The sequence below is a fragment of the Equus caballus genome, chromosome 17 (assembly GCF_041296265.1).
Source record: "Equus caballus isolate H_3958 breed thoroughbred chromosome 17, TB-T2T, whole genome shotgun sequence".
NCBI lineage: Eukaryota > Metazoa > Chordata > Mammalia > Perissodactyla > Equidae > Equus > Equus caballus.
Window position 1 is genome coordinate 27,066,115 of NC_091700.1, and position 25,792 is coordinate 27,091,906.

General features: G+C 39.4%; 1 protein-coding gene and 1 long non-coding RNA gene across 15 annotated transcripts in view; one reads left to right on the forward strand and one right to left on the reverse strand.

The window, feature by feature from the left end:
- The window catches only part of KATNAL1 (katanin catalytic subunit A1 like 1), a 79,606-nt gene extending 60,052 nt beyond the window's left edge, over positions 1-19,554 (reverse strand). For 4 of the 13 annotated variants that reach the window (XR_011427659.1, XM_070239467.1, XM_070239468.1 and 1 more), the window contains exons 1-2: positions 19,141-19,554; positions 834-1,009 (exon numbers count right to left, since the gene is read on the reverse strand). Coding sequence is in view for 10 of the 13 variants with exons in the window: in XM_070239467.1 (XP_070095568.1) it covers positions 834-995 (162 nt within the window). In the remaining 3 variants the exon portion in view is untranslated. Of the gene's footprint in view, positions 1-833; positions 1,010-18,481; positions 18,968-19,140 lie in introns of those variants that run through there. The other 9 variants (XR_002800970.2, XM_023621472.2, XM_023621473.2 and 6 more) reach the window with 4 other exon arrangements.
- LOC138918340 (uncharacterized) lies at positions 18,975-20,129 on the forward strand. 2 transcript variants are annotated; one of them, XR_011427662.1, is made up of 2 exons: positions 18,975-19,153; positions 19,470-20,129. It is a non-coding gene; the product is annotated as an uncharacterized lncRNA (long non-coding RNA). The 2 variants fall into 2 exon arrangements; XR_011427661.1 differs by having other exon boundaries at positions 18,994-19,168.
- The last annotated feature ends 5,663 nt before the right edge of the window (positions 20,130-25,792 follow it).

Here is a 25,792-nt window from a genome sequence, read left to right on the forward strand (position 1 = left end):
ATGCCTGACTTTGTACTTTTAATTTTAAAAGGATTTTAAGTTTTAAGAATAAGTGGGGAAATACAATTCAACTTTTTATTAACTGTCCTATTATATAATCAAGTTGTATAGTCAAGAGACATAACAAATACATTAGTGTTTTTTATTAGATTACTGACTTCTCTGTATGTAAGGAGTCTTTCAAAAGAAGAGGAAACTTTCTTAAAAAGAAAAAGGTCAAAATACACGTAAAAATTCTGAAATGGGTCAAAATACATGTAAAAATGAAAGGAGAAAGGGTGAATAGAAATACCTGATTTCAAAAATTTGTAATCACACACAATCAGACAACTGATCATGAAAATTAAAAAAAAACATTAAAAGTAGATTCAATTAGGGGCTGGCCCCGTGGCCGAATGGTTAAGTTCACGCGCTCCGCTGCAGGCGGCCCAGTGTTTCGTTGGTTCGAATCCTGGGCGCGGACATGGCACTGCTCATCAGACCACGCTGAGGCAGCGTCCCACATGCCACAACTAGAAGGACCCACAGCGAAATATACAACTATGTACCGGGGGGCTTTGGGGAGAAAAAGGAGAAAAATAAAATCTTTAAAAAAAAAAAAGTAGATTCAATTAGAATTAAATATCTTTGAAATATGTCTGATGAAATACATTATCAAAAATATATAAAATATTAACTGGGCAAGACAAAAAATTATTCAGAGTACATTTTAAATATATTTCAGTAATCAATTAAGAAGTATTTACAAAATCTCAAACTAACTTTCCAACTCTAATCTTTCAAGCGTAATAGACTACCGCCCTCACTCACTGAACACGTTGATGTGGCCTCACCTGCTGCCATTTGCCTTTGACAGCCGGGTCTCTGACTGACTGGCAGTGCCTCTGAATCTGCTGTATCACTCCCTGATAATACACCATTGATGAGTCATAATTTCCAAGAAGTGCATATTCTCTTCCTTTCTTTGCATTGTCACAAATCTCAGCCAAATTCATCTTCTTTCAGAGACCTAAACATAAAACATAAGGACTTGTTATTAAGTTTTCAGCACTGACTTTAAAACATTTTTTATTATTCTTTAAAATATCTGCTTAAAACTACTTTGGAAGTCAAAGTGGTTCTCTCAGTCTTTGAGGTTATCCGAATGCATCTTATAATACTGAACAAAGTTTCTAATTTTGGAAGTGCAAAAGAGATCATAAAAGAACACCCAAGGGGATAAAGGAGAGAAATCACGCAGCTCTGAACTACTGATTTATGTTACAGGTACCTAAATTGGACACTAGTTTTCCAGCCTCATTTATAATTACACGAGCTGCAATAACAGTAATGACGAACTTGCTTTATTTTATTCAATTTATTCTTGACAATCCTGAAATAAATATATGAATAACATATTTTCCACTGATGTCAATTAAAACTGCAGAAATTACTTCTCATTAAAATTTTTTGGCCCCAAGAACAAAAAGAATCTTACTTAAGGAATACATTTTAAAGGAACAGCCTATAGTTGTCTGTCCATCATTTATATACATTTAATTGTCCCATATAACTTAAATCTAAGCAAATACCTCTGAATTAAACTACCGGAGCCCTTTTGGCTCCTCAACTCGTAATCTTCTACGCTCCTGTTCTTCTCTCTGACTTTTTGTCTGTGCAAATAACTATCATTCATCTTTTCCCTTCTAGAGGTGATAGGAAGGTATCACGTGAACCCCTGGTTTCCACCAAGGCCCTCCAGCCCAGTAATTCTGGCTTTTCTTCCAGGCTTCCCAAAAGTCTCCCAGAATCATCCAAGGCTTCTATGCAAAGACACTTGCCACCCAAGACTACAAAGAGTAGGAAGTCCAGAGACAGAGAAGAATGACATCCTAGGAAAGAGTCCAAATTGCCCTACTCATTTCCTGGAACAATAAGCCAATGAATACACTTAGTAGAGAAAATCAAAACATTTCTCCATGCCTTCCTGAGGGAATTAAATTTTGGTGTGGGTAGCTTGGCTATTTCTCTCTGCCTCTTATCTATTCTTGAGGGGCAAAAAACTCTTCTTCAAAATTAACCACATCTAGTTCTAGGCATTTCAACTGACTCCAGCACATCCTTGAGAGCTGTTTGCTTTTTGTATTTTGGCATATTATTTGCCCCTTCCCCCAGCATAGGTTCCCTGAAGGCAGCATCTATGTTGCTTAAGAATCACACTGCAGCAAATAGTATACTACTTTCACAAAGTAAGATATTTCAGCATACAGTAGATCTACCCACAGACTACAGGAAGAACACTGAAAGCCTCTTCTTCAAATTAGAACACGAACACAAAGCAGTAAGGTCTTATTACAATGAATAAGCTGCAATTAACAAATCCAGCAGAAACAAAACTGTTCCATATATTATTTTCTTTTAAAATTACTGTGAGACAAAAGCCTTAATTCTGCTAATAAGTGCAGGTACACAACTATGCAGAATAAAAATATCTTGATGTAAAGCAGGGGTCAGCAAACTTTTTCTGTAAAGGGCCAGACAGTAAATATTTTAGGCTTTGAAGGCCAACAGGCAAAACTGAGGATTTTATGTATGGACTTATATAACAAGAAAAAAATTTCCACAATTTTTATTGATGAAATTCAAAATATTATAATAATAATAGCTGAGAACAACTTTTTGTAAAAACAGGTCTACTAAAGGGAATGGAACTCTATGAGGGGATAGTATTTCACTTAGTCTTCTCCATCATCCAAACCAACTGCAAACGTTCATATGTTAATGCTGCTTTTTAATAAGATTTTATGTATTTCATGTCTGAAAATGTAATTGTACCCAGACAGGTACTGTAACATATTGCTATCAAATCTCAAGCAAATGATTTCAATTCAGCATATCCATTGTTTGGAGGGCACTTAAGGAATTTATTCTCCTCTTGACATTTGTCTCTGAGCATGTCCTTACACTGCAGATTAATCACTTCCAACTGAAAGCTGGGTGGAAGCGCCTCAATTGCAGAGTTAAATGGAGTTTGTAATATGGAAATTTCCTTTGCACTTGCATCAAAGTCTGAAAAATGTTGCTGAAACTGTAGTTTGAGCTCAGAAAATAAACCTATTGTAAATCTGGGTAGGAATGGAGATCTCGCTTCTTTGCTTTAACTTTTGACAGCATGGAAAGCTACACAAAACAGTTCCATATCACTTGTGACTCAAACATTAGTTGGCATCAAAATAACTTTTAGTTTTGCATATAAGCACTGTTTTGTTTTGTAATTTTATGTTGAATTCATTAAGAAACATTAGCAAGTCTGCGGCAAAAACTGACTGCCAAAGCCATGCAGTGTTCAATAAAACTACCTGAGAGTAGTTCCTCTCATTCAGAAAAATTTCAAATCAGCCCTAAGCTCAAAAGATTGCAATATAACTTTACCACTACAAAGCCACTGAACTGTGGTGTGGCAGAGCAAGTCACGCTACTCAGCTTCTATTTCTGACAAAAATTCATGGAACTGACATGGAATGACAATGTCCACAACAGCAACATTCTTGAGTCCTGAGGCACTCCTGGTTCCATATCACATGATAGATTCAAATTCCTCTGCAAAATACCTGCTGAATAACCTGAATATACCAAAATACCTGAATGAATAACCATAGACATTAACCACCCACATTTTCACAGCTTTGTAAATTTGTTCACCTAAGCCTTTTTCTGTTCTAAACACATTTTTACCACCATCAGTTGTAACACATCTTAGCAGATTCTACTTTAGGTTGTAAAGAATTAGTGTTTTCTCAACTTTTTGTAAATATTCTGGTCTGTAATTATTCCACGAACACTTTTCATTAAAACTAATTCTCCAGTAACTTCAAACTCAGCATTGACTTCTCAATTAACAACAAGTGAGTTGCACTGGTAACATTTGTCAATTCATCAAGAGCCCAGCAAAACCACTCAAAATCATTTGCCTTGTTTTTTGATTATTCCATTGATTATTGATGTTCTCAACTCTCCCATCAACTGTTCTTGCCAAAAAGCTAATAGTCTTAACAAGACTATAAAATTATTTTCTCCAGACACATTTCTTTGGCTGCTACAATCAAACAAGATTTAGTAAAGTTACCATCAGTAAATGACTCCTTTGTTTAGCTAACAAATGAGACACTCATAAACGTACTCTGAGTGCAACCTGATTTTCGTTTTTTAATTTTGTGAAGAAATTTTGCTGTGGTAAGACACTCCTTAAGTTTTCTAATTTTTCTGACCATTGTTTTCTTGTGTATAGAGAATACTGTGAGGAACGATTAGTCTGGCAATGTCAGTATATACTGTATTTCTTTAGCACAGCTATGGTGCCATTGCATAATAATCACAATGCTTTGTCACCTAACTCAATAATCCACATTCCACTGTGCCTTAAAAGTATAACATGTCAAGTCCATTTTTCTTATCTGTTCTTGTTTTGACATGATGGGCATGTGCTGATAATAAATAACTAAAGCAAAATCTCTCAGTACAGTGATATGCATGGCGCTTGAAGCACTGTGATTAGAGCCCACCAAGCAGCAGTGCGAAGCACTGAGAACAACACAAGTGTCTGTCACAACCACTCGACTCTGCCACTCTAGCAAAAGACAGCCACAGACAATATGTAAACAAATGAGTGTGGCTGTGTTCCAATAAGACTTTACTTATCCACACTGACATCTGAATTTCATTTAATTTCCACATTTCACAAAACAGTATTCTTCTGACTTTTTTAACCACTAAAAAAATGCAAAACCATTCTCTGTTCGTGGGCCATTCAAAAACAAGTGGCAGGCTGGATTTGGCCCCCAGATTGTAGTTTGCTGACTCCTGCTTTCAGCTTCCAGCTTGAGAATCTAGAAAAATAAAAGCAAACTAAACCCAAAAGAAGGAGAAGGAAGAATACAGTAAAGTTAAGAGTGGAAATCATAAAATAGAAACAGAAAAACAAAAGAAAATTTCAATGTAGCCAAAAGATGGTTCTTCGGAAAGATCATTACAATGGATAAACCTGTATTAACATTGACCAGGAGAGGGAGAGAGAAAACACAAATTTCCAAAATCAGAAATGAAGGAGGGGATGGCTATCACTACAAACTTTAGAAATACTAAAAGGCAAAAGAGGGCTTAATGAAATGGACAAATTCTGTGAAGGTCAAACACACCAAAGCTTACTCAAGAAGAAATAGAGTAATTAATCTGAATAGTCCTATATCAATCAATGAAATTCAATTTGTAATTTAAAATCTTTCCCACATACACAAAAAAACCCTCCAGATCCAAATGACTTCAACTGAATTCTCCCAAGCATTTAAGGGAAAAATAAAACTAATTCTAAACAAATTCTCTAAGAAAAAAGAAAAGTCGGAAAAACTTCCAACTCATATTTTAAGGCCAGCATTACTCTGATACCAAAACCAGACATTTAAAAAAAAAGAAATTTACATACCAATATCCCTCAGGAATGCAAAGCCAAAAATCTTTAAATTTTAGCTAATCAAACCCAGGAATATATAAAAAAGATAATGCATTATGACCAAGTGGGGTTAATACGAAAACTTCAAGGTGGTTTATACTAAAAAACCAATCAATATGATTTCAAGAAACTAGAAATGAAACATATGATCATCTCAATAGATGCAGAAAAAGCATATGACAAAATTCAACACCATTCACAATAAAAAACTCTTAGCAAACTAAGAAGAGAATTTCCTCAACCTAGTAAAGAGCATCTACGAAACACCTACAGCTGACATCAGATTTACTGTGAAAGACTGAATGCTCTCTCCCAAGATCAAGAAAGAACGAGGCCAGTATACTTGCTCTCACCCCTTCTATTCAATATTAGAACTACAGGTCTTAACTAGTGCAATAAGCCAAGAAAAAAATTAAAAGCACACAGACTGGAAAAGAAGAAGTAAAATTGCTTTTATTCACATACAACATGATTCTTAATGGAAAAAAATCCTAGGAAATCTACTATAGTTACTAAAACTAATAAGTGAGTTTTGTAGGGTTGTAGGATACAAAGTCAATATACAAAAATCAATTGTATTTTTACATACTAACAATAAATAATTGAAAATTAAAATCATTCAAAAATATTAAATACTCAGATAAACTTAACAAAATATGCGCAAGATCTGAACACTAAAAACTACAAAAAACTGCTAAGAAAAATTAAAGATGACCTAAATTAACTGATACAATATATGTGTGTGTGTGCAGCATGTTTATGAATTCAAACACTCAATATGGGTAAGATGTCAACTCTCTTGAAAGTGCTCCAGAGTTAATCTGATCCCAATCAAAATTTCAGCATCTTTTCTTGTAAAAATTGACAAGTTGATTCTAACACTTATAGTGAAATACAAAGGACACAGAATGGCCACAACAGTTTCAAAAAAAGAGTAAAGTAGGAGAAGTTATACTATTTGATTCCAAGATTTACTATAAAGTTACAGGAATCAACATAGTGTGGCACTGGCATAAAGATGGACACATAGACCAATGGAACAAATTAGAGAGTCCAGAAATAGATCCATACATAAATGGCCAATTAATTTTCAACAAAGTTGTCAAGGTAAGTTAACAAGGAAAGGACAATTTTTTTTCAAAAAATGGTGCTGAAACAAGTGGATATCCATATGCCAAAAAAAAACTGAACCTCAACTCCTACCTAACATGATATACAAAAATTAACTCAAAATGAATTATTGACCTAAACATAAGAGCTAAAAGGGTAAAACTTCCAGAAGACAATGCAACCCAAAGTATTTTTTTTTCGCACCAGTATCAAGCCCCAATTGCCACGGGGCAACACACAATGGGCCAGGTGACACCTGCAGATGGTATAGGCTGCATTACAGGAGAGGAACCCTAAGTTTAGGAAACCCAAGTCTATTATACTGAACAGTATGCATGCCTACTCTTTGTTCCAAAGGAAGATACTCTCTCTTTCTTCTAGGGCTCTATGCAAGCCTAACCTGTGCTCTGGAGGAAGACACTATTATCTCCCTTCCAAGGCTGTTCAACTTGGTATCTCCTTTCATCCTGGAGAGCCGTGTGCCTCTTCTATGTTGAATCCTTTTTTGTCTATCACACCTTTCTCTTTCTTGGTTTACTCCTTTACCTTTATGAAGCACATTTTCCCTAGATGGGAGGTAAAATTTTTGAGACTGAATATGTCCAAAAATGCCTTTATTTATCCCTCAAACTTCAGTGATAGTTTGGCTGGCTATTGAATCCTAGTTTGGAAATAATTTTCCTTCAGAATTCTGAAGGCATTGCTCTATTACCTTCTAGGTTTCAATATTAAGAAGATTGAAGTCATTCAAATTCCTGATCCTTTATATGTCATCTTTTTTTTCCCCTTGCTGCAAGCTTGTAGGATCTTCTCTTTTTTTTAAAAGATTGGCACCTGAGCTAACAACTCTTGCCAATTTTCTTTTCTTTTTTTTTTTTGCTTTTTCTCCCCAAATCCCCGCAGAACATAGTAGTATATTTTAGTTGTGGGTCCTTCTAGTCGTGGCATGTGGGACGTCACCTCAGCATGGCCTGATGAGCAGTGCCATATCCGCGACCAGGATCCTAACCACTGAAACCCTGGGCCGCCGAAGCGGAGCGCGTGAACTCAACCACTGGGCCACAGGGCCGGCCCTGGATCTTCTCATTGACAAAAGCTTTCTAAAACTGTTGATGTGCTTTGAAATGGGCCTATTTGGGACTCTTTCAATCTAGACATTAACATCTTTCAATTTTAGGAAAATTTCTGAATTGTTTCATTGATGATTTCTTTCCATTTTTTCTGTTCTCTTTGGAACACCTTTGATTCAGATATTGGACTTCCTAGATTGGTCCTCTAATTTTCTTATCTCTTCTCTCCTATTTTCCATCTCTTTGTCCTTTAGCTCTACTTTCTTTGAGATTTTCTCAACTTTATATTCTAATCCTTCCCTACAGTATTTTTTTCTTTTGTAGTCTATTACTGAATTTATAACTCTATATAGAGTACACAAGTTTTAAGTGTACAGCTCAACGAATTTTAACATTGGGTACACCCAGGTAACACCCACATCAAGATACAGAACATTTCCACACCCTAGAAGGATCCTTCATGTCCCCTCATAGTTACTACTTCTCCTCAAGGGCAATTATCATTCAGACTTCTATTACTATCAATGAGTTTTGTCCACTTTTTTTAAATAATCTTTACTGAGGTGTAATTCTTATACAATGAAATTCACTAATTTTAAGTGTACAATTTGATTTCTGTTGAAAAACATATACAACTGCATATTCACCACAATCAACGGATAGAATATCCCCATCACCCCAGAAAATTCCTTCTTGCCACTTTGCAGTCAATCCCTATTCCCACTGCGCATTATTCTGTTCATTAACCACCATGGTTTTGTCTTTTCTAGAATGTGACATAAATAGAATCATACAGTATGCATTCTGGTGTTTGATTTCTTTCATTTAGAATAATGCTTTTGAGATTCAACCATTTTGTTGCATGTATCAGCAATTCAATGATTTTTATTACTGAATAGTATCTCAGTAGCATACTAAAATTTGTTTGATAATTCACCAGTTCTCCACAAGGCACTTCACAGAAACAAACACAAAGGTACAGGATATATCCTTGATCCAGACCTTACAGTATTTCCACTAAGGTTACACCCAAAATTTCAAGATACAAAAAATACAATCCACCATGACAGTGAAATGATACAACATATAGCAGAATTAATACTATTATCTAAAGCACTTGAAAATCTATTTATTACTGCAAAAAAATAAGTATATTTAAAAACATAGGGACATTTACAAAATGAATAGGCAGATATAAAAAAGAATCAAACAGAATTTCTAGCATTAAAAAATATAGTCACTGGGGGCTGGCCCCATGGCCGAGTGGTTAAGTTCGCGCACTCCGCTGCAGGCGGCCCAACGTTTTGTCGGTTCGAATCCTGGGCGTGGACATGGCACTGTTCATCAAACCACACTGAGGCAGCATCCCACATGCCACAACTAGAAGGGGCCACAACTAAAAATGCACAACTATGTACCAGGGGACTTTGGGGAGAAAAAAGGAAAAAATAAAATCTTAAAAAAATATATATATATATAGTCACTGAAATTAAGAATGCAATGGACTGAGGAAATAGCATTGTAGACACAGACGTAAGGAGAATCAAGAAACCAGAAGACAGAGCTATAGAAATTGCCCAGAAGGCAGCATATAAAGATAGAATAAGTAAACCAAGAGAAGAAATACAAAATGGAGAGATGGTCCACCCTAAGTCTATTATGAATTCCAGAAGGAAAAAAGGAGAGGCAATATCCAAGCATACAATGGCTAAGAAATTTCCAAAATCTATAGAAGACAATAACTCTGTTTCAAACTAAATAAAAATAAGTTCACACCTAGAAACAACACAGTAAAACTGAAGAACACTAAAAGCAATACAGAGAAATGATACATTGTCTGCAAAGGAAAGATAATATACTGACAGCTAACTTTTCAAAAGGAGCACTGGAAGCCTGGAGACAGTGGAATATCATCTTCCAAGTGCTAAGGGGGGTTGAGTGGGGAGGGAGATTGCCAAGCCAGAATTATATCCCAAACTAAATCATTCAAGTGTGAAGGCAATATAAAAACTTCAGAAAGAAAAACGTGGGTATGAATCCAGGCACCACAAATTTCTAGTTGTGACCTCAGGCAGATCATGTAATTTCTCTACGTCTCAGTTCTACGTCTATAAAACAGAGAAAATAATATTTATCATCATAAGCTTATTCCAAAAATTAAATGTGATGTTAGCATCACTCCTAGTATATAATAATAATTGAATCAATGTAAGCTATTATTTTTACTCCACACTCAACATTAATATAGAGGTTTGGAGCAGCTAATTTCTCCTCAATAATCACAAGAAATCAACTGATCCAGTTTTCATTATAAATTCCTAGAAGCTATACCATGATTGTAATTACTTTTAACTACAATCTTGAAATATACAGGTTTTTAAAAAATCCCTTTAATACAAATTAAAAGTTTCTAGGACTTTTAAAAGGTCAGGTTACATCTACAGAAAGCAAGACAGATTTTAGCAATGATTAATACTTGACAATACTTCCCTTGAGTTTATTACACATTCAAAAATGAATTCAGCATCTTCTTGCAATACTTATTACTAAACTAATCCAGTAAGGTCATCTTATACAAAATGATCCAAGTAATATCTTCAAGGAGAGTTCTTCGCTCAGAATTAAAGAAGAGATCAGTTCAAGTTCCTGCTCAGACCAAGAAGGAGGAATACTGGTTCATTTGGCCCTAGATAATTATGACTTGTCTCTTCCATGACTCAGATCTAACTAAACATAACAAATAAAGCCTGGTTCCAACCTCTTTCTCCAGCTACATTTCCAACCACACTCTTCTCTCCTTTAAATTCACCATTCTCCCACACACACATGCACCACAAACACACATGCACACACACAGCCTTCTCTCCCAACATACTTGGATTTTTATCTCACACTGAGACTAAGATATATATTTGGGAAAACTAGAAACTAGCTTATATCCTGAACCCAAAACTGCTTAGGACGTAACCAAGAATTCTTTTTTAAAAATAATTTTAAAATCATAATATTTATAATTCTTCTGTCTCTACAGCAATGGTTTTTAAATAGGGAAGAAAACATTTTCTCAAACTAATTTTTTATGTGAGTGACATGTATCTACTTTAATTATAATACATATGGGGCTTAAAAAAATTTCTGCTTTAAACTGTTTTCATTCTCTCACTTCCATATTTCTCTCATATTCCTCCTTTTCCTTCTAGGAGTTGTAAACTCCTGAAAGCAGACGTTCATTTTAGAAACACTGAAGCTCAGGGTAAATCTTCCTTGAGCAAAAAGAGGAAGATTGGCTATAACAATGTGAACAAAGTAATACTAGTTAGTGATAGCATAACAGCAAATTAAGTTTGATTTTCAGCATTTTCTAACACACTGATTTCTACCAACATCCAGGCTCTATATATTTAAAAAAATTCTTTATCCAAATCACCAAAGTCCAGTTTATTTCATGCAATGACTGCTATAAACACATGCCATCAGGGGCCAGCGCCATGGCATAGTGGTTAAGCATGCATGCTCCACTTCAGCTGATTAGGGTTTGTGGGTTCAGATCCTGGGTGCAGACCTCTACACCGCCTGTCAACCATGCTGTGGCAGCGTCCACACACAAAAAAGAAGAAGATTGACACAGATGATAGCTCAGGAACAATCTTCTTCAAGCAAAAAAAGAGGAAGATTGGCAACAGATGTTAGCTCAGGGCCAATCTTTCTCACCAAAAAAAAGAAGAAAACACACACATAACCACAACTTCTCAAATTATTGCATCTTCAAGTATGTTTTAATAGCAAGAAATTAACCTACTATGTGAGTACTAGACACCAAAATAGTTAACTCTGAAAGTCACAATACCTCCCATCTCTTTATGTTGGGTTATATTCTCAAGGACTGCAGCTTGCCATCAACAATGAAGAATATGACTTAATCACAAACCCAGGGATAAGAGGAGAATACCTGTAGCAATGAAGCCTTTTCACTTGTTTCCCCACCTGAGCTCACATCTCAAATACTTGAAAAAGAGAAAAATAACTGTCCATGCAACATAAAAGAATCTAGATAGATAATTCTAAGCTTTACATGTTTCTCAGAAGTAACCATCACAATAATTCCTGCCCACGTACTAGATTCCACAGGCATCTGTTTTTTAAGATTTTGGTTTTTTTCCTTTTTCTCCCCAAAGTCCCCCAGTACAAAGTCGTGTATCTTTAGTTGTGGGTCCTTCTAGTTGTGGCATGCAGGATGCTGCCTCAGCATGGCCTGATGAGCAGTGCCATGTCTGCGCCCAGGATTCGAACTGGCGAAACCCTGGGCCTCCGAAGCAGAGCATGAGAACTTAACCACTCGGCCACAGGGCCGGCCCCTCCACGGCATCTTTAAAACACTACAAAAGACAGAAAATGTTTATCATCTGCCACTCTGTCTCAAGATGGCAACTTAAACTACAAATTTTATCCTAAGTGCATAAATACCCTTTTAGCACAAAAATAATAGTAACAATATTTACCAAATGCTTACTCCACATCAGGCAATGTAATAAAAATGGCTTTCTAGTCATTAGCTTATTTAATCCTCACCATCCTACTAAACAAAAATGGTTAACTCCATTTAATAGAAGAAAAGACTGAGGCTTCAAAGACTTTAAACTTGCCCAGAGGCTGGATTTTCACCCAGATGTGTCTAAATCAGAGCCTGCACTCTTGGCTCCTTATACTCTGCTGCCTCAAACTCCTTTAAAATCCATCCACCCCTTCAAAGTTATACAGCTAATCCAAAAATAAAAACAAAATGCTAATTAGTAGAGATGAAACAAAAAATGTATTTTCTTCCAGTTGCCTATGTAACTAAATACCATCATTCCTTAATTTCATGGTGTTTTGAGGATATAACATAAAATCTTTCAAAACCCTGTCTTCTTCGTATTACCTGAACAAGTAGTCTTTAAACAAGTAATTTTATCATATTCACTCACTCATACATTCATCATCCAATCTACACTATTTAGTAAATACCTATCCCATCTAGCAAATACCTATGTATATGTAAGGCCACGTGGAGTTACCAACATAGTCCTTTTTTTTTTGTTTTTGCCAAGGAAGATTCACTCTGAGCTAACATCTGTACCAATCTTCCTCTACTTTGTATGTGGGTCGCTGCTACAGCATGGCCACCAGCAAGTGGTATAAGTCCACACCCTGGAACCAAAGCTGGGCCACGACGTGGAGCACACTGAACTTAACCACTAGGCCCCAGAGTCAGCCCCCAACATAATTCTTGACTTCAAAGAATATATAATAATGCAGAGGAAATAAGAAGAGTATAAAAATATCTACATTCACACCAGGAAATATGTGTTAAATACCACTTTCATCCATATTCTCCCATAAGTAGATGAGAAAAATAAAACGGAACCTACTGATTCCCTCTCATTCATTTCCTCCTTCTACCTCCTAATTGCCAAGAAAATTGAAAAGAAAGGAAAATCATCAGAAAGGAAAGGATACTGAAGGATAAAGACACTCACGGAGACAGAGGCATAAAAGACAATAAAAGGGCCCAGCCTGGTGACACAGCAGTTAAGCTCGTGCACTCTGCTTCGGCAGCCCAGGGTTCGCTAGTTTTGGCATCCCACATATAAAGTAAAGGAAGAGGGGCATGGATGTTAGCTCAGGGCCAACATTTCTTAGCAAAAAGAAGAGGACCGGTGGTAGATGTTACCTCGGGGCTAATCTTCCTCACAAAAGAAAAAAAGAATAAAGAAAGAGGACATCGAAATGTAACAAATGAAGTTATATTACTTGTCCCTCAAACATGTGAAAGTTTGAAAGGTTAGAAATAAAATAGATTATGTTCTTTGGAGACTATCTCCTTAAGAACCACAAGAGTGAGTATACCACAATTAAATATCTACTGAGCATTGACTAGACAGCAAGCTCCTCTGAGAGAGGGGCCAGATCTTATTCGTGTGTTGCCAGGTCTGATGCAACGTTTGACAAAGAGGCACACAATGTTTCTTGAACTGAAATGCCAGGCACATGTGCTTGATAAAGATCCATGTAATTTTCATTCTAAAGAGTTCAAGAATAGCTTGGGAAGTAAATGCGATTAGTGGTCAGTACCTAAGCACAAAACACAAAACAATACAGACATGCTTATAAACTATAAAAGTGTTTATAAAAAAAACTTCATATCAAAAGAATATTAGAAAGAACAAAAATTTGAAATTAAGCTCACTTTGTAATAGGTTGCTTAATAGGAGTTTTTGATCAACAATTACGAATAGACAGTTACTAATTTAGAATTACAAAGTTAGGAAGAGACTTAAAAGGTCGCTCATGTCATCTCCATACCTTCACAGAGGACCACAATCAAGCCTTCCCTAGCAAAGGGAACAGATTCAAAGACATCTAGTGGAGATTAAACAACCAGCCTTGGAAAATGACTCCATTTGTTAACTCCTCTCACAATCTATGCCTTAAACTCACCTAGCAAATGCCTGTATGTACCAGACTTTCACTGGGCATTCTAAGGTACACTTTCACTAGGTCTACCATACATAAGTATAGTTATCTAGGAGAGAAAATGTTTAAAATAATGCTGAGTACATTAAAATATACACATATTTTCACTTATAAACAGATGCTTAAATATTAGTGAAATCATAATATAAATTAGTCTAGAAATGAGATATAGTCAGAGAATAGAAGAATTCTACAGCTACTGGGATCTCAAATCATGTAGTGGAACTTTCTGTGTCTTTGAAGATGAAACCGAGGCAAAGATGTTGTTACTATTAATAGTCTATATAATAACATTTTATAGCATTTGACACCTCATTTAAAAGAATAATTGATGAATCCTTTTACAGATCAAATCATCATTTTGTAATGTAACTACTACCTAATCTACCTGCTTAATATGGTCAGGTAAAGTCACAGAACATGGTCTTCTGTCAAACAGACTGACAATCCTGTCACATTGTCGGTAAGGATGGAGAAGGGGAAGAGAAAGGCCTTCAGTTATTGAGCACTTAGGATTTACCTCCATCAAACTGTCTAATCTTCCCAACAATCCTATAAAATAGATAGCATTAACATCTTTTTGAGTAAGGGTACAGGTTTGTAAACTTGCCCATCATCACATAGAAAATAAGCTGTAGTTCTAGAATTGGACCGCAGATCTATCTGACCCCTTCCACTATATCACATTCAGCAAACGATCTTTGGAGAGATGTTCTCTATAAAAGAATACCACTGTACATGTTGAAAAAATAAAGTATTGATCCAAAATATCTGTAAGGGCCTTTCTAGTTTTACTGTGATATTTACACAAAAGAGACAATAATTATCAGTTAAATGAATAAATTTAAAGTTGTTGAGGAATGGTGTAATCATAAGGTCTTGGCCTGGATCCCCGTCTCTTCAGTAACACCTTAGGCTTTTAGTTTCCTCAATATTTTAAGCTCTTCCTTAGTAAATCAATCGAAATTTAAGGGGGAAAAAAATCTCACAACCTCTTGTTTTACCGTCATTGAAAATTACTGAATTCTAATCTTGGCTCAGTGAAACAATTCTTTCTTGTTCTAGCTCAGTTTCCTTTCTACCACTCTCCTTTCCCAACCCCAATCTCTTCTCTCATGAGTTGACTTTTATTCCTATCTACCTCTTAGAGGCCATAGCGTTGAACTCTCTCACCTTTTACCACCCAACTTATAAGTGTCTATTCTCACTTCCTTTCTTCCTTTTTCAGTGTTCTCTCTTCACCTATCAACACTAGCACACTGCCTAGGCACACAGCTAGCACTTAGGTGATGCTTATAAAATGTAACAAATTAATTCTAGACTACTTCTTTCACCCTGCTCATCCCATCCTTTCCTACATTTTCAAGGACCTCTGTAAATTCTCTCCTCTCTCTCCATCTCCTACATCTTCAAACAGTTCCTCTTTATTGGCTCTCTCCCTAATAGCTTGTTATCAATCTAAAAAAAAAAAACTAAAAAAAACAAACCTACAAACCTATTTTCGTTACTGCCTCATCTCTTTATTTTCTTCATAATCAAGCTTCTTTAAATAGAAGTGACTGGAAATTTTATATTAAGGAAGTAGTATCAATTTTTTTCAGTAGCATAATATTACAGTTATATTTTTTAAAAGGATCCTTAACTTTTAAAGATAGATATTGAAGTACAGATATAAAAGATATGATATCTGAGTTTAGATTTAAACAATCCAGTTGAGGGGCACAAGTTAGAGATGAAACAAAATTGGTCACGTGTTCATTCTTCAAACTAGGTGATGGCTACATGGGGGCTCATTATTCTGTTTTCTTTGGTACATGTATTATTATGGAAAAATGTACACTTTTTTTCAAGTAGCCTATGGTCAGATTCCTCTTCTTCATTTGTGCAGAGTTTAGAAATGATTCGCAGCCACCAAATCCACTGGACACTTTTCAACCTTTACCTTACTCGCCCTCTCTGAGGCACCTGACACTCTGGACCACTCCTGTTTCTTACTTTCCCCTCCTTTGTCACTTGTCATGCATGCTCTCTCGGGGTCCTCTCCTTCCTCTCTGCCTCCTAACCTCTGGGTCTCATCTGTGGGCTTTTCTCCCACTTTCTCTCAAACACACCCCCCAAACACACACACTCCATAAATGCTGCTTCCCAAGAGTTCCATATTCAAAATTCTTCCTGTTTCATTTCTACACATTCCTCCTATGTGAGCTGGTCCATTCTCTCCTATAACTGCAGCTACTTACCTACATGCAAACCTCTACCTCCAGTGCTGAACTTTCTCCTGAACTCCAGAAGCCAACGCATCCTTACCTGAATATCCCACAGGAACCATGAACAAATACTCAAAACTGAGCTGATCTATGTCTATCTTTCGCTCCAACAAAAACCTGCTCACCTCAGTCAATGGTTTCACTATCCTGTCAGTGATCCTAGCCAGAAAACTAGGAATCATTTGTCTCAGGATTCCAAATCTTTCCAGCCCCCAACATTCAAACTCTTATTAAGTCATATCAATTTTACCTCTCAAATATTTTTACAATGCATCTCTTTCTACAACTCCGACTGCTTAGTTCAGACTGTCTCCATTTCTCTACTGGACTTTTTTTTTTTCTAAAACTGGTTTCTCTTAAAACCACTCTAATCTCTCCTCTCCTAGGTCCATTCTCCACACTGGAGCTGGAGTTATCTTTACAAAATACAAACCCAATAACGCCAATACTCCATTTGAAATTCTTCGATGGTAGCCCCGTTGAAGAAAAATTCTAAACTCTTTATCGTGGTACCAAGTACTTTAAGATCTGGCCTCTCCCACTACACTGCATTTCTGCACTACACTGCAAGTATTCTGGGATTCAGTCATCAGAACAACCTAGGGTTTTCCAAACACAAAACACCTACATCCATCATTTGCTTCTGTTCTGCCAGTTGCCTAGAATGACCTTCCTCATTTTCTCTCCAGTGAAAGCTTACTCAACTTTCTTAGCACAAGTCAAACGTCACATCATACCCGAGACTTCCCCTGATCTCCTTAGACAGTCAGGATCTTTTCACCAAAGGGTACAGAGAATGGCATCAGTGGTTGAGATCATGACTTAGATGACCTGGACCCATCTGGGTTGAAATCCCAGGTTCACGCCTTATCAGCTATGACTCTCAGGCAAGGTCTCAAAGCCTGTTTCCTCCTCTCTAAATAACAGTAGCTGCTTCACAGGATTGTGAGGATCAAACAAGGGGATGCATGATAAATACGCTGCACAGTGCCTCAAACATGGTAAGGATTCAATAAATGTCACTGTTGTTTATTCCCACTCTGGGCTCATATAGTAACTTGCACCTCTCTCAATCACATTATTGCAATGATAGGACTGTTTGTGCATGTCGGACAGACTATATTCTTTCTTCTCTTTATTCCCAACACCTGGCATAATGCCTGGCACATAATAGGTGCTTAACAAATCTTGAATGAATAAACACTTCAAATCCCTGTACTATACAAGGCCTCAAATTTTTTTTTTCTAATGGTCTTACTAAACTACTTCCCATCTCCTGTACAAAATGGCTACTTTAGGCAAAATTTACAGAGGCCAGCTTGATTTTGAGGAAAAAGGAGTTCTACAGGGCTTTATGTTGTTTTTTTGTTTAAAAACACACAAACACAAAATAAGCCCACAATACTGTCAACAACTTTCCAATATACTACATAAAATACCAAATTTCTAGAATGGTTATCTGCCTATTGGAAACATTTTATAGGGTAGTCAGGCAGGTTTTCTAAATCTGTGTCAGCTTCCTTATCACCAGGGCCTGAGCCAACTATAGGGACTATGATTGTTTTTTTTTAATGCTCTTATTCCAGAGCATTAAAAAAGCAATTAGAACATAGCGCTTTTTCACTCCGAAAACACGCTCCTGATAAATTCTTTAAAACACTGGAATAATCAAAGAAAATAATTATTACTACCCACTGCTAAAAAAAAAAAAGAAAAGAAAAAAAAGGACAACTCTGTGCTTTAAAAATTACTAGTAATCTAAAGTTGAACTAATCTTCAAAATAGAATCAAAGGATGTACTGGCAATGTTCAAGCTAGTAGGTCGAGGTGGGAGGTACTCATTTTGCAATTCTGATCCTCATTAAATAAAATGCAACACGCAAAACGGTAAGAATACCAAATACTATATAATAGCATGGTATCTTTGTTTTACTTCTACACTTAACCTTTCAACATTAATACCCTTTGAATTAATTAATTATTAATGGGTTTAATATGCAAAACCTCTGAGCTACTTCAGAATAAGCATTAAATACCTAGAAATAAATGTATCCGGGAAAGGAGAAAAGCCTGTTAAAACAGTTTCTCGGGTCTCCCATCACATGTGTGACATACATACGGTTCTGCACCGAGCGGCAGCAACCTGGGAGGGTGAGAGGCGCCGAAGGCCCGAGGCCCTGCAGCCTGGGCGGCTGCTCATCCCTGAGACTAGGCGGGCGGCGGCCCAGCCGGGGTGGGGCTGAGCGCTGTAGCCCGGGCCGGCCAAATGGCAGGGCGGGAAGCACACGTCTCACCTCCACTTCCCCTTCCCAGCGCACAGAGCCCAATTCCGCGACCACCCAAGAGGCCCCTCACCACAAAGAGAGATTTTCTCTCTCCTGGTCGGCTCAAAGTTTATCGGTCTTTCCCAGCTGTCGGGGCCGCCGGGCTTTGTAGTTCGCCCGTCCAGGCCACCCCGCCAAGGCCGCGAGGCCGAGGAGCCGCTGAACTACAATCCCCATAATGCCCCGCGAGGCTCGCGCGTCCTCTGCTCTCCCCCTCCCGCACCGCGGCCCGCGCCGGAGAACCCGCGCCGCGCCCTGTCCTGCTGTCTCCCGCGGCAGGAGACGGGGTGGGACTGTCAACCGTGGAGGGGGTTGGCCGGCACCCCACCACCTGCTGTCCTGCTCGCGCCCGTCTACCTAGGAGTCTTTACCTAGGTGCTGCAGGTCGGCCGACCGCAGGTGATGCGGGCCAGGTCGGGTGGGGGTGGGGCACAGGCCGCCGCCGCCGCCCCGGAGTCCGTTAGTTCGCGACGTGCGTGAAGAGGCGGTGGCGGCGGCGGCGGCGTACGGTTGCCATGGCAGCCGTGGGCCGCGCGGTAGGGGGGAGGGCGGGTGCTCCAGTCAGCTGGCGGGAGGAGCCTGGGAACCCCGCCCCGGTGCGGGCGAAGCGGGGCGCGAGGGTGGGTCTGGGAGAGGAGGCAGCCGGTGACATTGAGGAGGGCCGTGACTGATTGAGCGCTGGTTCTGCCTGCCGCGGCAGCGCCTCGTCCCCGTGGCAGGACGCGTGTCTGTCCTCGCGGAGCGCGCTGCTGCCCGCGCTGTTCTCGGAGGATGCTGGTGGCGTCAGAGGAAGGAACAGCAGGGCGTCTCCGCGCCCGGCTCGGTGAAGAGCGTCTGGTCCAGCCCTCCTCCGCGCCCATCCGGGCTTTCTCCTGGGCTCTGCCGCATGGCGCGTTTGGACCCTAAACCACCTCTCTTGAGGCTTCTCATCAGTAAAGTCGAATTTGCAGTCTTTCACCCCTTCTTTCTGCCATTTTCTGAGAAGTGGGACAGAAAGGAATCATTTAGCAACACGTAACGCATATGGCCTTTAGGATTTTGAGAACTTGTAAGTGGCATTGATTTAAATTGCATTTTGACCTGTAATCTTCCTTAGGAAATCGTGTGTGGCTCTCTCTGACCCGCCTCAGAGATGCAGTATGGTGTAAACTGGGGTTGAGAGCACGGGCTTCTCACCCGTTGCTCAGGTCACGTCCTGCTGCTACGCTCGTAGCTGATAACCGGGGACAGCTTGCCCACTCTGATGCTCAACGTTTTAATCTGCAAAATGAAGATAGTATCTATCTCAACGTGCTTGTGAAAAATAAAAGTATTGATACTGATGAAGCGTTATAAAACAACGCCTCGCATTTAACAGTAACTTTTAAATAGTGGTTATTTAATCCACTGGGATAAGAGAAGAGAGAAGCCTGGAGTTGAGGGTGGGGTTTGAGGGAAAGGGGTATTTTCTGTCGTGATCTTGCTGAGGGTTTGGTTTACAGAGGTATGTGCTTTTGTCAAAACTCGTGAAATGGTACACTTAAGATTTGTACACTTCACCATGTAAATTTACCTCAAAAAGAACAAAAATATTAGTTATTATTAGAGCTAGAGACGCTAATACAGACCATGGAGATGTTCTAGGTCCGGTACCCAGATTTTGCAGATGATGAAAATGAGGCCTAGAGATTTAAGTAAATCGGGGGTGGGAGGGGTCTGACCCTGTCGTTCTCTAGTAATAAATATCTCTTGAGAAATTATGATTGAAAATAGCAAGCTACTGTGTATGTCATCCAGTTCTCAGTTGGGGTCACCTTGTCCACAGAGATTTTTGTTGAAATTGACTCAAGTCCCCTTTGCACCTCCTGTGGAAAGGCCAGTGTCCTCTCCAAGACTGCACATTCCGTGAGGGCTTACCATCTCAGGGTCACTTTTGGCTCTGAGCTCTTGCTTTCTCTGAACACTTAGATTTCCTCACATCTCACCTCCTGCAACTCTTTTTCTCTCTACTCCTACTGACAACTAATGTGGAAATCAAGCCCTTTTCGCTGGTTGTTTGTAAAGCAGACTCTTCTGAAGGTTTGGAGCAGCTGAGGGATTTTAAATGAAGGATGCAAATAAACTAAAATTAGAATTTCCTGCTCTTAAAAATCCTTCAGTATCCCCACAGTATTGGGATTCTCTGACCCCCATCCTCTTTCAGCATAGACTGCAACTTCCCTCTATCCACCATCTCTCTGATCCCCTCCCTCTCCTCCTCTTTTCTCTCTTTGAATAGTACTTTGAGTTATCTCTGTCTCCTAATCAATACCTTCAGGGCTCCCTTCCCTTCCTAAGCTGTTTCTCTAAGTATTTTCCTACACAAAGAAAGTAAGTTCCCCAGGAGGAACTGTAGTGCCAGTTATTAAAATAATAGTTCTTCGCCCCAGGATATATCTGCATATTCTGTTTGATTCAGCCTACAGTGTAGTTATTCAATAAATATTATACAGCTTACACACATGACCTGTCCAGGCTACCTACATAGTGGGTTCAATTACGAAAACTATTTAGTGTAAATGAGGAAGCAGTTGATAGTAGCTGGAATCTGATGTCTGAGAAAGAAAAGAAACCAAAGTCTCCATGATCATAGTTTATATTGCACGGAAGAAATGACAACATTCAAGCAATAAAATCCAGAACGAAATCTGAGTATTAAGCAATAATGACATCCTTATAGAAGCAACACCTAGATCTGTCACCTCTAGCAATTTGGTCACAACTCTGCATGTATAATGAGCATATAAATAGATTCTCCTTTACTCCTGGAGAAGATGACACTGATACGCTATCAGCTGAACACATGTTTTTGTAGTAGGGAATGAGCGTTTCACCTGATCCATCTATCCCTCATCTGGTTTCCTTGTTACCAGTCGCTTGCATTTGCCGAGCAGCTGGGTTGTAGTGCAGCCTCCAGCCATGAGGAAGTCTCCAAAAGCAAGACCCAATGCATAACCCTCCTTGTTTTTTGAAGTCAGGATCCCATAGCATCCGCTGAGCAGGACAAGCTACTTGAGGAGAATGGATGACAGCAGTGAAAGGAAACAGCTGCTCTGCAGTAAGCTGAAGGAGGGCAGTCACGCAAAGGAAGACTGAGCCACTGAAGCACAGCCTTGAAAAGCTAGCATGGCTGTGGACAGCTGGGACACCATGAGGACCGACAATAAACTTTAGTTTATTGTTTTCACTACATACTTTGGACCAGTTCAAGCGATAGTTAAACACACTGTGTAAATTCAAAAGATGGAGCTGAAAGTAATAACAGATTGATCTACACCAATGCACAATATGGTTAAGAGCCACTGTCCTGTTAAAGAGACCTAGTGCGTCTGGTTCAAATCCAGAAGTTTTTCCTCGGTTCTCAGTCTTCTTGGCCTCTGTAGCATTGGACTTTGCAGGCCACCCTCCCTAGTGGTCCGTGCCCTTGGTTCTCTTCAAAGCACACGTCATTGTGTTATTCACCAGCTCCTCTACCTACTCCTTAAATGTGGGAGTAGTTCCCAACATTCAGTCGACACACCCTCTCCATTTCGAAGCTTTCGTCTCTCAGTGATGGCGATGCTCAGATTCCCCAGGCTAGTTCTGATCCCCAGGTTCCAGTACTTCCCCAAGCATGCTGTGTGCTCCCTTCCCTTGCTCTATCGCTCCTAATGTGCTCTTCACCTAGAATGCTATCCCCCTGCTGTAAATTCTACCTATTCTACAAACACTAACTCAGGCCTTTACGTGAAGCCTTTCTAGGTCATTCCTGCTCGCAGTATATCACCCTGCTCTGTGCTCACAATATTTCCTGCATATATCACCTACTTGACAACTAACCATACTGCCTAGTGGCCACTTATGTATTGTTTACTCATTGGCTTTTGTTTTTTCTTCTCATTAGATTTCAGACTCCTATGATGTACATTTCTGGATACTCCCCAAAATATCTCTGTAATACCTTTTATATAATAATGATACAAGAAATATTTTTGATTGTCCTTGGTAAAACCTCCTCTCTGGTAGCTCTCCCCTTCGAGTACTATACAGGACATTTGCAGCCTCTTATTATAAATATCCCTGAAACCTATGGAAAAGTGTCGGTCCCAATATGTATTCAGTGGCTGGGTACATTGGGAGGCAATTCTTTTAAGCCATTCTTGATATGGAGGGAGTTCAGGAGGTGAGTGATACTGAATTCCAGTGCTCAAAGTCACCACTACCCTTGAAGATGTCCTAGAACAGAGTTTAGTAGGTCATGAAATCAATTTGATGGGTTCCATCCAGCTGTTTAATATTTAAAATGTGTTAGGGTAAGGTAGAGTAGGGTAAGGTGAAACAGAATAGAGGCAATAGAAATCTACATGTAGAGCGCATGCTCATAGTCTGCAGAAGTGTATGGCAGTTATTGCGCTTTCAGCTTCAGCGTACCCTCCATCTACTGCTTTGTGTGCATGGAGCTGGAACAAGCAAACACGTTTCCCGTTTGTCATCTGGCTCCCGGATGCACTAGAGGAAGAGCACAGGCTAAAAGAGGGGAAGCCACTTGCTCACGAGGTTGCTTCCTGTTGGCTTGCTGTGCCTGTCAGCATCACCCCAGCAGTGGCCTTTTTGCCTGGTACCAGCATTTCCTGTCTCCAGCTTCTTACTGCACTTCCAGAATCAGCCTCCTCAAGCCTCTTCTCCTTCGACCCCAGTCTTAGCAGCATCAGCCAGGCAGCCCCCTCTTCCGAATCTGGGTCCTGCTCCATGGCACCTCTCCTCTAACGTGCTGGGTTCTGACAAGCCCGGCCTCTCCTCACTTTGATCTCCAGCCCCCGAGGTGGTAGCTGCTTCTGGCATTATTACTCATGTGTTATTCTATGTTCCTTTCTTAATTTTTTCAGTCCTCCAACATCTGTAAATCAGTTCCCTGTGCTAAATTCTTTCTGTTGAAATACTCTGGTTTCTTTTTTCCTGACTGGGGGACCCTGACCAATATGGATTGTGAAGTAAAATGTATTTCCTGCTGTGACTGTCAGTCCAAAAGGTTTAAGAAACACGACCTTAGAGGAGTGGCAGAGTTCTTAGGTAAGCAGATGTGCTAAGTGCCAGAGGGCCAGTCCTGACATGGAGAGGTGCTCCGGATTTCATTTGAAGAGCAAAGAGCCAGTTCCAATACACTGGCTGTTACTGTTGGACCCCAGGTCTGGCCTGGCCTGTCAGGATCCCTGCTGATGAACCTACAGTTGTAGGTTCAGATGAGCCAGAGCGTGGCTGGAACCCCGAGCTCCATCTGGAATCTGACCTCTCTCAGACATGTAGAAACTCAGCTTTTTAACTTGCCACCCTTCTACCTCTTATTAGCAAGCGGGGGAATCAAAAAGTTAGTGGGAACAAGGAAGTCGTGCCAGAGACCTCATAGAGTGGAACTTGGTGAGTGGAAGAGAAGGATTAGAGAAACAGATTTTCAGGGTGGCAGTTTTGTCTCTCTGATGCTGCCTTTTCTCACAGGTAATATGAGGAGATAATAGACAAGAGAAGGAAATGAGGAACCTTATACCTGTGTTTCTGCCTTATCCAGCCAAAATGAGGCTTTTGCTGTATTTTATTCATGAACTTACTATGCTTCTGCTTCAGTGCTCCCATTAGAAGAGAGACTGAGACAGTCCTTAAAGACCAGAACTATTAAGCCAGCCGCCCTTAATCACATATTCCTAATGAAAAGAACTGCTCTACATTTTAGGAATTCAAAATATTTCTTATGTATACTAAAATAAACACAAAACCTCTTGGCAGTAGCCCATGGGGATTCTTCTTGCTTATGATTTTGGATTTCTTTATGCTAATTTAGAAATATGAACAGAGAACCCAGGACTCAAGGCTGTTAAGTGGATTTGTAACACTCTGGAGTGTTGTGGGTACGTAACTCTGTGAATGAATATATAGTCCTCTTTGAGAGCCGCAGTCATATAATAGTATTTTCACTGAGCACTGCAGTAGGTCACCGTGTATACAATGCTAATACGCAAGTCTCGCACCTAACGGTTTCAGGACCTTACATTTAGTAGATGAATACATAACCAAATGTGAATTACTCGGGCAAATGTTGGCAAGAGTTACTTCATTTGTGACATGCAGGAATGTTTTCCAGTGAACTGAGAAGCATGTCACCTTCTGATTTAGCCACTGAAGCATGTCACAACATAGGTGGCATGTCACAGAGGAAAGGCAGCTTGTGCTCAGGTTTTCTATTCATAGAAGGCAGTGTTGTCCCCAGCAACCCCAATCACAAAATATATTAAGTCTGAGTGGAAAAAGGATCAGGACAGCTGGGATCCCATTTCCCCTTCTAAGATACAAGCCACTCCAGGGGGCCCCTCCCATTCTTGGAATCTGTTTTTTCTCCATTTTTCTGTGTCCTGTTCTACTTCAGCTGTAGAGAATTGAGAGTGGTGGGTGTGGGGGGTAAATTCCATTTCCTTTCTTGCCTCTTGTTTTTCTGCTACATTTTAGGTCTTCTTTGTGACTTACGTTCATAAATGAAAAAAATCGTAGATGTTGACTCCATGAATCATCCCTAAATGGTTAACCATTCAAGCAAACTGTTCATCACCCTATTCTCTCTACACTCTCTCCTTATGTTCGCCAGGCTACCTCGCTGGTTTCTCAAATCTCACCTCAAATTTCACATCTCCAAAACCCCCAGACAGCTGTAAGAAAGAATTCCAACAGCCCTTGTTCAACCTCATCTCTGGCCCTTTTCCCCGCCTCACCGCTTACCTGGTCCTACTATCTGAAAGCAAAGTTAGGAGGAAATAAAGTAAGGACAGCAATTATTTATGTTTTGTAATGTTCCTCCCTCCCTGATCTGTGCCAGGATTTATGCCTTCATGACAGATAAACAATTCAGGATTTTTTTTAACATTTAAAACATATATGAAAATTCTAGAGAGTTGTATAACAAAAAAAAAAAGCAAAACAATCAGAAAAACACCTGGTACCCACCACATCGTGATTTTAATGTTATTTTTCAGATGCATGTTT